Source organism: Elephantulus edwardii, unplaced genomic scaffold (genome assembly GCF_000299155.1).
Source record: "Elephantulus edwardii isolate Elephantulus edwardi_28Jun2011 unplaced genomic scaffold, EleEdw1.0 scaffold00003, whole genome shotgun sequence".
NCBI lineage: Eukaryota > Metazoa > Chordata > Mammalia > Macroscelidea > Macroscelididae > Elephantulus > Elephantulus edwardii.
Window position 1 is genome coordinate 35,841,927 of NW_006399753.1, and position 14,827 is coordinate 35,856,753.

The following is a 14,827-nucleotide window of genomic DNA, read 5'->3' on the forward strand; positions in this document are numbered from 1 at the left end:
GGACACACTGAAAGAGTTATAGTTTGATCTTGATTCATGCTTAATGGAAACCATTTTCAAGATGGTGCAAGAAAAACCAGCGGCAGCCACTCTTTCAGCTCTGCCCTGTAGTATATCATTAAGGGGGCTAAAACAAATGGTTTTTCAAATGACTGAGTAGGACTGCATGCTGTCAAATGTCACTGATGAAGTTAAGAATGAATGATCTTTGTTTCAATCCAGTTAAAAATACAGTGTAATGTGAAACTGGGGCCACCACCTCCTCCTGGAGGACTTCCTGTCAAGCGTGGGGATGATGCTGGCATGAGCTCTGAAGATGATGGTCTTCCTAGCAGCCCCCCGGAGATGTCTCTGCTGCATGACGTCGCTCCCAGCACAACCATAAAGGCAAGTACACTTCCTGTGTCTCCATCTTTGCCCCCCATGGAGGATGCCTGGGAACACCGATTGTCCCTGTCTGCCTTCTAAATGTCTCCATCATAGGTGTGTTTTCTTAGAGAAGCCAACAGATGTTCCAGGTCGAGTCACTAGAGCCCATTATTGGTCTGTGAGCTGTGTTTCTGTTTATTCTCAGTGCAGAAATTCAAGACTTATTAGTAGATGTACTTTAGATAACACTCTGACTATAGTTACTAGTCTGATACAATCAGGTTTGCACCTTGTAATTCTTGTCTGAGCAGATAACCAGGCCAGTCACCTCATTTAAAAAGAAATGGGGCACCTTTGTGTCTGTTTCCTGGCATCATGAGATTTGGCTTGAGGGAGAAATAGTAAATCCATACAGGCTTTTATGTAGATTCCTATTTCTCTCAGCCTATGACTTTGAGAACTTGCTGGGTAGAAGCAGAAATATGAAGTATGATACTGGTGAACACAACAGCAGAGGAAGTTCACCAGGCAGGGCTGGTATTTGTGACTTCAACAGCAGTGGAACTGGTCTTGAATACCATCTTCCCTTTGGAATCAGAGCAGAGGGGCTGGAGGAATTGATCTGATTCTCATATACCAACATTGTATCTCATTATACTACCATTTTAAACTCGTAAAATATGTTTGTACATAATAAACCAAAACCAGTTTGAACCAATTCTGACCTTCTAGAACAGAGTGGAAATGTGCTATAGAATGTCCAAGGAAATAAACCTTTACAGAAGCAAACTGCCAAATCTTTTTTCAGTCAAGTGGCTGGTGGGTTTAAATGACTCACTTTTCTGCCTGTAGTCAAGTTTATAAACCACTGTGCCCTTATTTGTTCATAAGTGATTAAATAGATTTTATTTTTCCCTTGTCATTATGCCTGTAGGGGGAATAAAAGTGAAGTGGAGGTCCAAAGGTGTTTTTGTTGTTGTTTTGTTTTTTTAAATACAACCCTGTGTCTGTACATCCGTGGAGCCATGTCACTTCTGCCCTGGCAAAGGGACCACTCATTATGACAGTGTGAGGCCTGTGTTAGGTCATTGTTGTCTTCATTTCCTAGACTTCTTTAACACGATACAACAAAATGGGTGGATTAAAGAAATCTATTTCCTCCCAGCTCCAGAATCCAGGCCTTCACATTCAGGGAATCAGCTGTTTCAAATCGCTCTTGGGGTTCTGAAATAAAACTGCCCATGTCCCTCACCTAGCTTTTGCTAGCTTGGCATCCTTGTGCTTAAGGATTGATCCTCACCATGTTTTCGCTTGGTGTGTGGCTGTTTTTCTGTCTGGGATTTCTGTCCAGTCTGATAGCTTTAAGACCCACACTGTTCAGTGTGACATCATTCACAGATAGTACCTGCAAAGGAAAACCTCTTTGTCCCGAAGTCACATTCACAGACACAGGGGTCATAACTCCAACTTATTTTTTTGAGCAACGCGGTGTGATCTGTATAGTTGTATGTACCTTGAACATTCTGAGCTGTTCAGAAGCTCTTATGTTCAGAAGCTGCTTGTAGGACGTTCAGAAGATTCCTTTTTCTCACAAAGGCAGGGGAAAGAACCTCACCTAATTATGTGTGTATTTGTGGGTTTTCAGAGCATCACAGATACCACACCTCACGGAAGGGTGGGCTATGGCTGAGTTTGAATAAGCTCCTAGGTCAGGAGATTCACACAGGGCTGCTTGGAGAAGTATTCTCTTCTGCAGAATAGACCTCTCCTTGGAGTCCTAGGAGAGTGGGTCTCTGTATATGGCCTCTCCTCAGAAAGCAGGAATAGAAGACAAGAAGGATGGATTAGCTTATTTCCTGGAGCTGTTCCAGCACCATTTGATACCTTAAATCCTTGAAATACCAGTAAGGGGAGGTTGATAAGCTTGTGGTCACCACAATGTAATAAACAGGCAAAAAGACACATACTAATTGTTTTTTGTCTGCACCTTCATATATATGAAGCTTCAGTGTCTCCAGCCTTAGGACCCAGATGACAGTATGCATCTTTCACACAGATGTCCAGACAGAGCCTTCTCAGTGGTCTTCAATGAAGTATCTCCTGCCTCCATCCCACGGTTCTCTGACTCTCACATCTTATTCTGGCATAGGCAGTGAAGTAGAAGAACCTCCTTTGCTGAGGACCCCAGCTCCCAACCTGAAAAACAAGACACACAGAATCAGCTGCTTCAAATCGCTCTTGTGGCTCTGAAATAAAACTGCCCATGTCCCTCACCTAGCTTTTGCTAGCTTGGCATCCTTGTGCTTAAGGATTGATCCTCACCATGTTTTCCCTTGGTGTGTGGCTGTTTTCTGTTCAGTCTTATAGGTTTAAGGCCCACACTGGGCAGTGTGACATCATTCACAGAGAGTGTCTGCAAAGGAAAACCTATGTGTCATAGCATTACACTGGGCCAGTGCATCTGCTAGAGAAAGGAGGATGCTTTATTTAAAGTGTCCTCGGATTGTATCAATTGTTGTAACCAAGCAACTAACTTCATAGGATACTAACAATTGAGCCTTTAAGATTTTTTTAAAAAGAGTAATCATTATCATGGTTTTGAAGGACATGATTATATTTCATATTAGAAAAGTTATTTTTGTGCACAGTTGGCCATTTTCAATGAGGAAACAATGCACCCTTTAAACTGTACTTATGTAACATAATATTTGATATGAGGGTGCCTTTAATCCTCACAGGTTGAGGTTGTGAGCTGTTTTATCTTTTCCGGGTTTTATACCCATGTGCTTGCCAGAGAAAAGTTTGAAGATTATGATAAAAAAAAATCTTGATGGCAAGTATTTAATAATATTCCCATGTTAGTATTTCCTAATGAAATATACTTAAAGGAACTACACAGAATTTTCTCTTGGGTTCCCCCGCCCCTGTTTAAATACCATGGGAAGTAGTGTACGTAGTGACACTTTGGTTGTTTTGAAAGTAAATCTACATGTAACTGACCATGTTCTAGGTCCTTCCATTAAGCAGGATCATGATGAACTGGAGCATCTTTTGCTCTTGGTGATGAGGAAAGCAAATGTAGTAGAAAAAAATCATGCCCTTTGGCCGCAAATAGAGAAAACTTGCCCCACTAGTCAAGATCGAGCCTTTGGGCAGGTTCTGTTAGTTCTTAGGATCTGTGTCCTCAGAAAACTTTGATGAGGATCAAATGGAGTCAAGGTCAGTGCCCCCTCTTCTCATGAAAGCAAGAGGGCTAGGAAAAGCCCAGCATCCTTCTGTTCCTCGGTCCTGCCATCACTATTCATGTCTGTGGCTCATGTTCTACCTAGTGGTGGGGCCCCTCCTTTTGAAAATATACTCTTTAAAGCACTTGTCACCCAGGATCACCACAGAAAAAGTCTTAGTATTCCAAACTATTCTTTGAATTACGTTCCACCCTGCAAAGGGCCAGATTTTAAATTCTTAAATAATACGCTTCTAGAACCTTCCAGAAACATTTAGATTTTGTGCAAATTGGGTGACTAGGAGTAAACGGTGCAAATATAAATATCCTGAATGCTGCCAGCCCACTGACAGAAATGCTAGCCAGTTTGCCTGTCCTTTTATTCTTCCCGTACTCCTCTCACAGACCTAACCTTCTTATAGTTACTTCACTCAACAAAGAAAACTCATGATCCTTCTCCATCATGAAGATACTGGTCTTTTCTGATTACCGTTCTCCATCATGAAGATACTGGTCTTTTCTGATTACCGTTTAGAATATTCTAGCTCCTGAGGACCCTGTCGGATGAGTAGACCTACGTCATGGGGTTTCCAAGCCCATGCTCTTTACAGAAGCAGACTTTCACAGCTACTGCTCACAGAGCATTGAGTAGGCCTGACCCACCTTCCTTTCACTTGGCAGCTGAGTCCATAACCACTATGCCACTGTGGCTCTTTTTAGTCTTCCCAAGGCCCAAGAACTCTCAGAATAACAGCAGAGAGGGAGAAGTGAGAGTTTGTGGCGAGAGAGGTTCCATCCTAACACAACTACAACAGGCACTTTGCATATGTGACGGAGGTCATTGCTCTGAGTGTCAGGAAGTTGGGTTTGTGGTGGGCCTGAGCTCAGGACTGTGTGCTTTTCTGACAGATTTCACTGCCTCGCTGCTCTCGAGGAGAGAGAGAGCCAACACAGGGCAGCCCACTGAGGCAGCAGCAGGGGCTACCCTTTGAGGCTCTCAGTATTTGAACTTACAGACAGGCAGCTGAAGAAACAGAGCTGCGACAGACAACAGGGTTTCCTCACTCATGAGGTCACAGCATTTGCAAGGCAGCTCATCTTACCTGTTCTCTTCAATCACTGCTAACAACAGAAAAAGAAGTGTCCTTGCAAAGACACTTATAAACATAAAGACATGAGGTCTAGCTGGGACAGGTGTGAAAAACAACGCATCATTTCTAACCTCATTCATTAAAGAGAGTCTTGACTCCAAACCAAGTGCTTTTGCTTTATTCCCCTAAGGGCAAGAATTAGGATTCTGTATGATTTTGAAAGACAATTTTTTGGTCACTGGCATCCACTTCTTAAACAACATGCCTCTGGAAACTCTATGAACTTTGAGAAATGAATATAGTTATAGAAAGGCTTCAGGTGTCATGCTCAACTTGTCGACAATCAACAACAACAACTTGAGGAAAAGGTATCACTTGCCCGATACTTCCTGAATCCTTAGCTACCACCAAAACCATTGCCACTGAGTAGTTTCTGGCTGAGTAACCCGATAGAACAGATAGAATCCTCCATAGGGTCTCTAAGGCTGTAATTTTCATGGAAGCAGATTTTTCTCCCACATATTTCTCCCAGAGAGCAGCTGGTAGGTTCAAACTGCCAACCTTTTGGCCAGCAACTAAATACTTAACCACTGCACCACCAGAGCTCCTTTGAACATCCACAGTGGAGGTCGAAGCCACATGTACAAATTCATTCATGGTCAATAGTAGTCCTGCAATTTAAAAACTGCTTTTCAGGCTTTATACCTGTAAGTACCTGAGACGTGAAACAAGATGAAAATAATTGTCTCCATTCAGTTGACAGTTTACAGGAATGAACGTCCTATTTCCATTAGACAAAATATAAGGGACCTTTATGTTAGCAAGAGAACTCTAATGGCATAATCAGATGGTTAAGAGTTGTGCTGCCAGCCCAAAGGTGGCATCTCTCTGGTGGATCGAATCCACCAGCTGCTCTGTGGGAGAAAGACGGGTGATCTCCTCTGTGCTATTTATAAGCCTCTAAAACTTCCGCTAGAGAGTTGCTGGTGGTCACTAGGGGTTCTGACTAAACAGCAGTGAGGGGTTTTAAAGTGATGATATGGAAAATAAGTTCCTCTCTCTGAGTTGGTTCCCATTCAAGCACAAATCTTTATTTTTTTAATCCTTAAACTTACTTTGCATGTATTTCATGAGTATTTAAAATATAGCAAAATGCACATCAATTTAACAATTTCTACTTTAACAATTCTGTGGCATTGTTTACGTTTTTCAAGTATAACATTCTCACCCTCTTCTGAATTGTTCCTCTCTTGCCAAGATACAGTCACTTCCCCCTAAACTTCCTGTGCAACATTACAAGTTGCTATTTTCAAAACAAATATTCTTTACTAATTAATTTAAGCTATCCACTAGCTGCTGTGTGGGAGGAAGGTGGGGCCTCTCCTCCCAGGTCCTCTACTGCCTCTAAAAACCCACTGGAGGGTCAGCTGTGAGTTGGTCTGACTTGATGATTGGACAGCAGCATACTTTGGACTTCAGAGAACATTTTTAGATCTAGTTATGAGTCCATGCAGGCATTCTTTATTTCTTTTGCAACACTTTATATATTTGCAGTGATTATTTTCTTCTATTACTTAGTTTCCATTTCTCTCCTTAGAGTGTTGTTGTTGTGTACAACTGAGTCAGAAGCATCCTTCAACTTACCCTCCAGTGGGTTTTCAGAGGCAGTTAATCACACAGGAGCAGACGGTGCGCATCTTTCTACTGCAGAACAACTGGTGGCTTCAAACTGTGTGCCTTCAGGATTGCAGCACTGTTACATACCTCTAGGCCTCCGGAGCTTCCTCTCCTTACATTATCCTCTTGCCATTTCATGTTGAGAGATTCACAACATAGAAAAATTGTTTTATTGCCAAATGTTTTTCCCCCAGTCAATAGGTTTTCTTTTCACTCTGTTGAAAAATGCTTTTGATGCATACAGAAATTTGATGTTTAGAAGGTCCCATGCATCAATGTTATTGTCTCCTGGTTGTGTATTTCTGGTTGTATTTGTCAGCCTTTTTATACCATAAGCTAGGCCTTATGAGTTTGATTCTACTTTGTCTCTTACGAGCTTTATGGTTTTAAGCTTTACCCCTAGGTCTCAGCTCTACCTTGAGTTGATTTTTGTGGATGGTGACATCCTGCTTCAGCTTTCTGCAGGTGAATGTCCAGTTTTGGCAGCACTGTTTGTTGAAGAGCTTGTCTTTTCCTCATTCTATAGGTTTTGTTTCCTTGTCAAATATCAGTTGACCAGAGGTAGATGGATTAGTTTCTGGGTTATTAGTTTCTGGGTTCTTCATTCTATTCCATAGGTCTATGTAGGCACCAGTCTTGATATCAGAGCCTCTCTCTAGAGTAGTGCCATCCTTCTGCCTTCCGCTGTAGGTTCATGAAGATGACTAAGCATCTGCTCCATGTGAGTCTCCAAACCAGAGCACAAGACCCTAGTTGATGTCAAGTTGATTCTGGTTATGGCAGCCCCAACATGTGTCAGAGCAGAGCTGTGCTCCACAGGGTTTTCAACGACTGACTTTTGACAAGTAAATTTTAAAGCTTTCCCTCCACCGAGCCACTCGATGAGTTCAAACTGCCAACTCTTTCATTAGTAGATGAGCACAGCCCATTTGTGCCACCCAGAGACCTTCACTGAGCAAGACACTAGTCATATAACTTAACAGATGGTAACTTAAAGTAAGATTTCCTTCCTCTGAGAGAATTTGCACAGAAACAGAAGCCTTCAAGGATAAACAGCTGAAACTAGAGTAATGCAATGCTCGGTAATGAGCTTGGCACTTTCTGTGCCCCACCTTCTAAAATCACATCTGTGGGCCACCCAGAGATGAGGTCAAACATGACTCTGTCCTTGGAGAAATCAGACTGCTCACTTTCATCAGAGAAAGCAGCTAATATTTTTAAAAATAAGGTGTGTTTGCCACTACAGGAAGGGTGAAGAAACCATCCTATGGTAGTTGTGCTCGTTATGGGAAATGTATGATAGATTTTCAGGGGTTGGGCTCTAAAGATGGGTTTCTTCCATCAGCTTAGTTGAGTGTTGCGGCTCAGTGGTTTGATCAAACACTATATGTTGCTGTGAGGATATTTTATAGATGTGATTGGTATTACAGTAAGTTGATGTTAAAAAAAAAAGCAGATTACACTCAGAAATGTAGTGGGTATTATACAATCCGTTGAAGACATTAAGACTGAGTATGATTGAGACTCTGAGTTTCCAGCTGGCCACCCTACACGATGAAGCTTGAACTTGCTAATCTATACAACGGCATGTATCTATTCATCCATATTTGTTGTTGTTGTTGTTGTTAGGTGACATAAGATCATTTCTAATCTGTAGTGGCTCTCTGGGCAACAGGACGAAATACTAGTATTTCATGTTACCTGGTTCTGTGCCACCTTCACAATCGTTATGCTTGAGTCCTTTGTTGAAGCCACCTACCGTGTCAGTGCATCTCAGTGAAGGTCTTCCTTTTTTTTTTTTTGATGACCTATTTTTGCAAGCAAAATGGTCTTTTCTAGAACTGGCTCCTTTTGATATCCAAAGTAGATGAGGTGAAATCTGACCATCCTCATTTCTGCAGGTTACTCTGTCTATGCTTCTTCCAGGGGAGATATTTTTGTTCTTTTGGCAACCCATAGTATATTCAGTATTTTTCACTAATATCATGATTCAAAAGCATCAGTTCTTCAGTCTTACTTACTGTCGTCCATGTTTCTCCTGCAAAAGAGACAACTAAAAGTGCCATGGCTTGAGTCAGGTACACTTTATTCTGCACAGGAACACCCTGGCTCTTCAGCACTTCAAAGAAGTCCTTGCAACAGATTTGCCCAGGAAATATGTCCTTTGACTTCTTGGTTGCTGCATTCTTAGGTGTTGATTGTGGACCAGCATAAAAGTAAAGCCTTAATACAATATTTGCTCCATTAATGATGCTGCTGCTTATTGATCCAATATAAAGATTTTTTATTTCTTTATGTTGATGTGTAGTCTATACTAAATGTTATAGTCTTTGGTCTTCATCTGTAAGTGCTTCAAATCATCTTCAGTGTCACAAGAAAGAGTGTGCCACCTGCCAGCACAAATCATTGAATCTTCCTCCCATCCTGATTCATGTTGTTCTTCATGTATTCCAGCTTCTCAGATTACTTGCTTAGCATACAAATTGAAAATGTTTGGTTAAACGATACAACCCTGACCCACACTTTTCTTGATTTTAAACCATATAGTAAGCCCTATTTCATGTTCACATGACTGCCTCATGAGGTTCCTCATGAACAAAATGAAGTGGTCTGGAATTGCTGTTCTTCCCAGGGTTATCCGGAAGTTCTTATGCTCCACACAGTCAAATACCTTTGCATAGTCAGTGAAGCAGAGGTAAATGCTTTTCTGAAATTCTCTCCCTGTTCCATATCTTTTGTTTAGTCACCTTGAGTTCCTGACAACCATATTTTAATTATATATAAGCATGCATAAACGTACGCCTTTTGCGGCTGACTCAGTTCTGACTCATGGAAACCCTCTGTATGTCTGAGTGAAATAGCTGTTTAGGATTTTCAGTGGCTGACTTTTCAGAAATAGGTCTCCAGGCCTTTCTTGTTTGGGTGGGCCAGAAATTAGAACCTTTCCATTACCATTTTAAATGCTCAGCCATATGTACCACTCAAGGATACCACGATGCCATACATATGCACACACATACCCACACACACTCTTTTTCTCTCACTCTGAAGAATACTGATTAATGCATGGCCTAATATCTTAAACTCCCAACCATAGATGTTGCTAAAAGAGCATCACAACACCATTCCTGTAGACAGTCAAAGGAGAACTTTTATCCTTTAAGTGAAGCCCAGGGATAATGTGAAAGATTAGGTACAGCAAGGGGAAAGCTGATGTTCTGGTTGTATACATGTAAAGTTAATGCTTGATACATTTTTCTCTTTTTCTTGTGAAGGTCTCCTTAGTTTCTTTATCCCGGCCATCATCTCCAGACCATGCAAGTGACACCGCTGTATCCCTCCGGACTTCAGACAGCAGCATTGCACCAGTGGCTGATTTCAGTTACCCCCCAGAATCCTCCTCATGCCTGGACAACTCTGCAGCCAAGCACAAACTCCTGGTTAAGCCACGGAACCAGCGGTCGAGTAAGATGAGGCGACTGTCTTCGGTAATTGGCCTTCTTGCTAACCCCAGGGGCAGGGTGACAGGCCTGGCAGTCCCACTGCCCTCTCAGCTGGGTCACACACCATCTGGCCACATGCCCATGGTGGATGGAACCACAGTGCAGGGCACATGGCTGGCTTTGCTCATTGTTAGCAACAGCAATCAAATTTGTTAGTCCTCTTCCTGCACACTGCAGTTGCTCATTTGTTTAACACTGATTAAGACTGTACTTTGAATTTGGAGGCTCATGTGTCAAGCAGTTGAATACTGGAATGTGGATTCTCTTGTTTAGGTTGAGAGTCCAATGTGGACTGTTCGGTTGTTTTTTTATTTTGTTCACAAGCCCACGTGTGCTGATTTGGATTTGCTGGATTTAGCTAATCAAGAGCTGTGAGCTGGAAGCCTCTTGTTTACAGTCAGGATCTGGCAGGTGGGCCTTTGTATGTAAAAATTTGTTGGGCCTGAGGGCTGCAGGCCTGAGAGCCTGGTAATTATATTTGATACAAACATTCTTCTTAGTGGTATTTTGCTGTATTGAAATAACTTGGGGTTGCTGTGATGCTGAACACTGTACCTCTGGTGTGTCAGATGCCATAATGGTTAGCCATGGTGTTCGGTGGAGCTCCCAGATCAAGACAGTTTTGGAACCAGGAGTGGCATCCACTTCCTAAACAACATGCCTCTGGAAACTCCTATGAATTTAGAGACACAAAGATAGTTCTAGAACAGGGTTTAGGTCTTTTGTTCATAGGGTTGCTGTGAGTTGTGCTCAACTCGATGCACTTAACAACAAGAATATGTGCTTGGGAAGATGGAGGATCAGCAAAGAAGAAGAATATGCCCAACAAGGTGGATTGACAGTGGTTTCAGCAGTGGGCTGTAGTGTGTCAGAGATGATGAGGAAGACACAGGATAGGGCAAGGTTCAGCTGTTCATAGGGTTGCTATGAGCTGTACTTACAAGCACCTAACAGCCACAGCAACAACATGTGCCTGAGTGCCTGCAGCCTTCCAGCTGGACTTGATATAAAGCCCATTCCTCACCAGCACTGCCATCACTCTGAGTTTCTTTTCTAACATAGGCCTCTTTCTGTTTCTTGAGCTTTCCAAGCTGCCTCCAGCCTTGGCGCTTGCTATTTCCTCTACCCACTCTCTTCCTGACTGGCATCTTCTCAGCCTTCAGGTCTCACTCAGCTCAGAAACCCTCTCCCCAGAAAGGCTTATCCTGACCATCCTAGTGAAAAAAGCCCCTCACTTCATATCTCTCTGCCCAGTATCTTCACTGCACTCCTTCTTACACTCAGAAATCTTTATACATGTATGTGTCATGTGCTGATGGCCAGTGAGACCTTGTCACACTGTACCACTAGCTTCTAGAGCAATGCTTGTCACAGAATCAGCAGTCAATAAACATTTGTTGAATGAATGAATGGAGACATTAAACACTAGAATGGATGTTGTTTTGGAGAAAGACTTGCTTGTAGAATACTTTGGCTTCATGATACCACTTGGTTAGAGATTCACATAGGTTGGTTCCCTTCTGTTGGGCTCCCCAGGACCTTTCCCTTGAAGGATGGCCACAGAGAGTGGCAGTACTGAAAGAGACATTACAAACTAATGTCTTTTTTCTCTTTTCCTCAGTTCCTGCTTTCCTTTGTACACTCAGCAGAAATTTATCCCACCAGACCTTGGAGACTCAGTGATGAACAAAGCAGACTTACATAGATCTGCCCTTAAAATGTGTGCAGTCAAGCAAGGGAGACTAATAGTCACGTACAAATGTGCCGATACCCTGGAGGGACCTGCAGGGAAAAGTCAGTGTGCTGTTGGAGAAACCTTGATTTAGTGAAGTGGGAAGGGGAGTTCCCTGGGGAGAAGGCACAGCTAAGCATGAGTGAAGGGAAAAGCATTTCAGGTCAAGGAAACAGTACAGTGTCCCTGAGCTAATAGATGGGAGATAAAAGAAGTTACTACTTTAGAGTTATTTTAAATTTACTTTAAAGTTATTACTTATTTCCAATGCTTTTTTATGAGCTGTTCTCTATAGTAGCCACTAACCACCAACTTAAATGAGTACAATATTTAACTTAATTAAAATGAAAGACTCTAGAGCTTCCGTCCAGCCACATTTCATGTGCTTATTAGTCACATGCGGCCAGTGCAGAAAGTTTTTTTGGATGACACTGCTCCAAGGCAACTTCTATCTGCTGAAATATTCAGCTTAGTTCTTCAAAGCAGAATAATTTGGAAAAAGTAATTCTTACCTGTAAGACAAGCAGTTTCTGTTGTCTCTTGCCATGGTTATGGGATGTGGAAGGAGTACTCATCACAAGCTATGTACTTCAGCTGGAGCCAGTGGGGAGAGGCAGTTCAGCATTTTAGGAATGAGTTTTCCTTTAGGTATATGAGCATGCATCAGGAGTGCTGAGCTTGGAGGGGGGCAGGCTTTCATGCTGTATACCCTGGTCCAAAGTGTGCGTATACTTGTGCCTTGAGAGCATTTACAGGGAATAGCTGAGTACATGGGGCATCACATGGCCCAGTAATCATGACATCCCTAGGCCCTAGTTTGGAAACTGGCCCAGAGTGCCAAGGTGGAGGAGGCTCACTCCTGGTCATCAGGTGCCTGGTTTGTCCTTAGCCCAAACAAGAGTATGTAATCAGATACCGTTTGGTCGAGAAGTGATAGCAAAAGGAATCCCAGCACCAATTCCAGATGGAAAAGCAATTTTCCCCTCTGTCTGTGACTCTCTTCTTTGTTTGTTTGGATTGTTTTTGTTACTGTTTGGGGGGGTTGGTATTTTGGTTTTGGGGGGCTTTTTTATAACATTTTTCAGAATGTCTCCAGTGGTCGTTTATACAGCATGTTAGGGTTTTATTCAAGAGTTTCTACACAAATGTTTGAGTGACATTGGTTGCGTTCTTCTCATAGCAGTTATCAAAAGGTCTTTTTCCTGGGTGCATCTTAGTGTTTCGGCTTTCTTCTGTGTTGTGTCTACCTTTGTCAAATTGTATCTTTTCATTTATTTTTGAATTTGACTTAATTCTTAGCATTTTCTAGAACAAGGGAAAATCTCATTGAGTCTGGGTAAATACAAATGCTGCTTGATCCAAACCTGTCAATTCCATATCTTTCTTCACCTTCTTCCTCTTCTCTTTTCTGTAGGGATGTTGTGGTTTATAGCTAATCTTGAGTTGCCCCAAAACTCAAGAAGACCCCATGCACAATAAAACAAAATATTGTACCGTCCCAATGCTCAGATTACTGTGTTCTGTACAGGTCTCACTCGCAGATATTTGCAAATAGACCACCAGGCCTTTTCTCCTAATCTGTCTTAATCTGGAAATTCTATTGAAAAACCTGTCCAGTATCATAGCAAAGCACTTACTTCTAATAATAGATGAGTCATGCCTGTTTAGGAGAGGTATTTGCCAGGAATGGAACCTGCCTCAGAGGTATCTGGTCAGTGATAACAAGTGTCCTTCCATGCTCCAGCACATTCACTGTTGGGTCTGAGGTTAGTGGCCTCTGTCCTAAAGCACTCAGATTCACCTTTTGGCTGTGAGGTCCCTTCTCCTAACTCTGAGCCCCTTTCTGGTTCCCTGGTACCTCTTGAAGGCCCAGATTGTTTTCATGGTAGAGAGAGAGCTACCTTGTAACCCTCCCTGCTTCCTTCCTGCCTGTGGGGACTTCCTAAGAAGTTTATTGCCCCTTGGGATTTTAGTGAAGCATAGATCCTATGCTTCTCTTGCTTTACTGACCCTCGAAATATCTGAGGTTTCTTTCTTCATCACCCATCCATTCAGAGACTCAGGTACACCTCAGAGACTGCTGCCCAAACTTCCTATCTCCAACTGGACAGAAAAACTGTCCTTAAGATAATCAGGGGTTTTCTAGCTCTCTTCTCATTAGCTTTAAGAATACACTTGGCTGAATCAATCTCCCTCCATCCCCAAGCAGAGATTGGGAGAGAAAAACCTTGGTTGACGTTTACAGCGCTACTCTTTTACTGCTTTGTGTGGGGTTCCATAGGCAGTAGAAGTGGAATGCCCATAAATGTTTACACTAATAGCACCTAGTGTTGTCCAACCCACACAGGGAGCACCATACCAGTTGTTCCTCATTCCAATCCTAGGTGTTGCCAGGAGCAGGTGGTGTTACTAAGTCCATTTGGTTAGGGGCACAAGGATTAGATAAGTAGCTGACAGAGCCCCCCCAAACACAAGACTTTAAGTCTCAGACTAAGACTGAAGTTGCCACTCAGCCCAGCACATGAGCAGTGTCTTCTGTCCAGAAATTAAATGGAATTTGCTGTCTGGTGAGAAGAGCCACATGATCAGGCAGCCAGGATAGCAACTCATTCTCAGTAGACACTGAGCCTTTTTTTATTTTACATTATTTTTTTAATTGGTTTGCTTACAAAGTTGATATACATTGTGTTTCTCCCTGTTCTTCATTCACATTGTGTTTCATCCAGCATTATTATTGTTGTTGATTGCCATCAGTCGAGCATGACTCATAACGACCCTATGAACAAAAGACCTGAAGCCTTTCTATAACTATCGTCATTTATCAAAGTTCATAGGATTTCCAGAGGCATGTTGTTTAGGAAGTGGATAAAATTAATCACCACTGGACATTGTTCACCATCCCCATTTCTGCTAATTCAAGAGGGTCCTAGAATATGAAGCTGCTCTGAGGACCCAGCAGATGTGGCAGGGGAGACATGGAGTGAGTATAACAGACCTACATGGTGCAGCAACTTTGGAGCACTTTCTTGTCATACACGTCCACAGAGCCTGAGCTGAGTCCATAGTGGCTTTGTTCCTCTCAGGTCTTCCTGTCTGCTTCTGTGTCCACCTATAGAAGGGTTGGTCTTTATTAGGTCCTGCTGGGTGCCTGTTTTAATTCCTCATAGCTCCAGTGGCTCAAGTTGTGAGGTATCCAAGCTGACTCTACTCCTCAACTTCCTACCCATGCCAT

The 14,827-nt window shown here is 42.5% G+C and overlaps 1 protein-coding gene across 1 annotated transcript in view; it reads left to right on the forward strand.

Annotated features, from left to right (window-relative positions):
• Window positions 1-14,827, forward strand: part of KIAA1211L (KIAA1211-like ortholog) — a 77,386-nt gene that overhangs the window by 14,069 nt on the left and 48,490 nt on the right. The window contains exons 4-5 of the mRNA XM_006879488.1: window positions 223-387; window positions 9,636-9,848. Coding sequence (XP_006879550.1) covers window positions 223-387; window positions 9,636-9,848 — 378 coding nt within the window. The remainder of the gene's footprint in view (window positions 1-222; window positions 388-9,635; window positions 9,849-14,827) is intronic.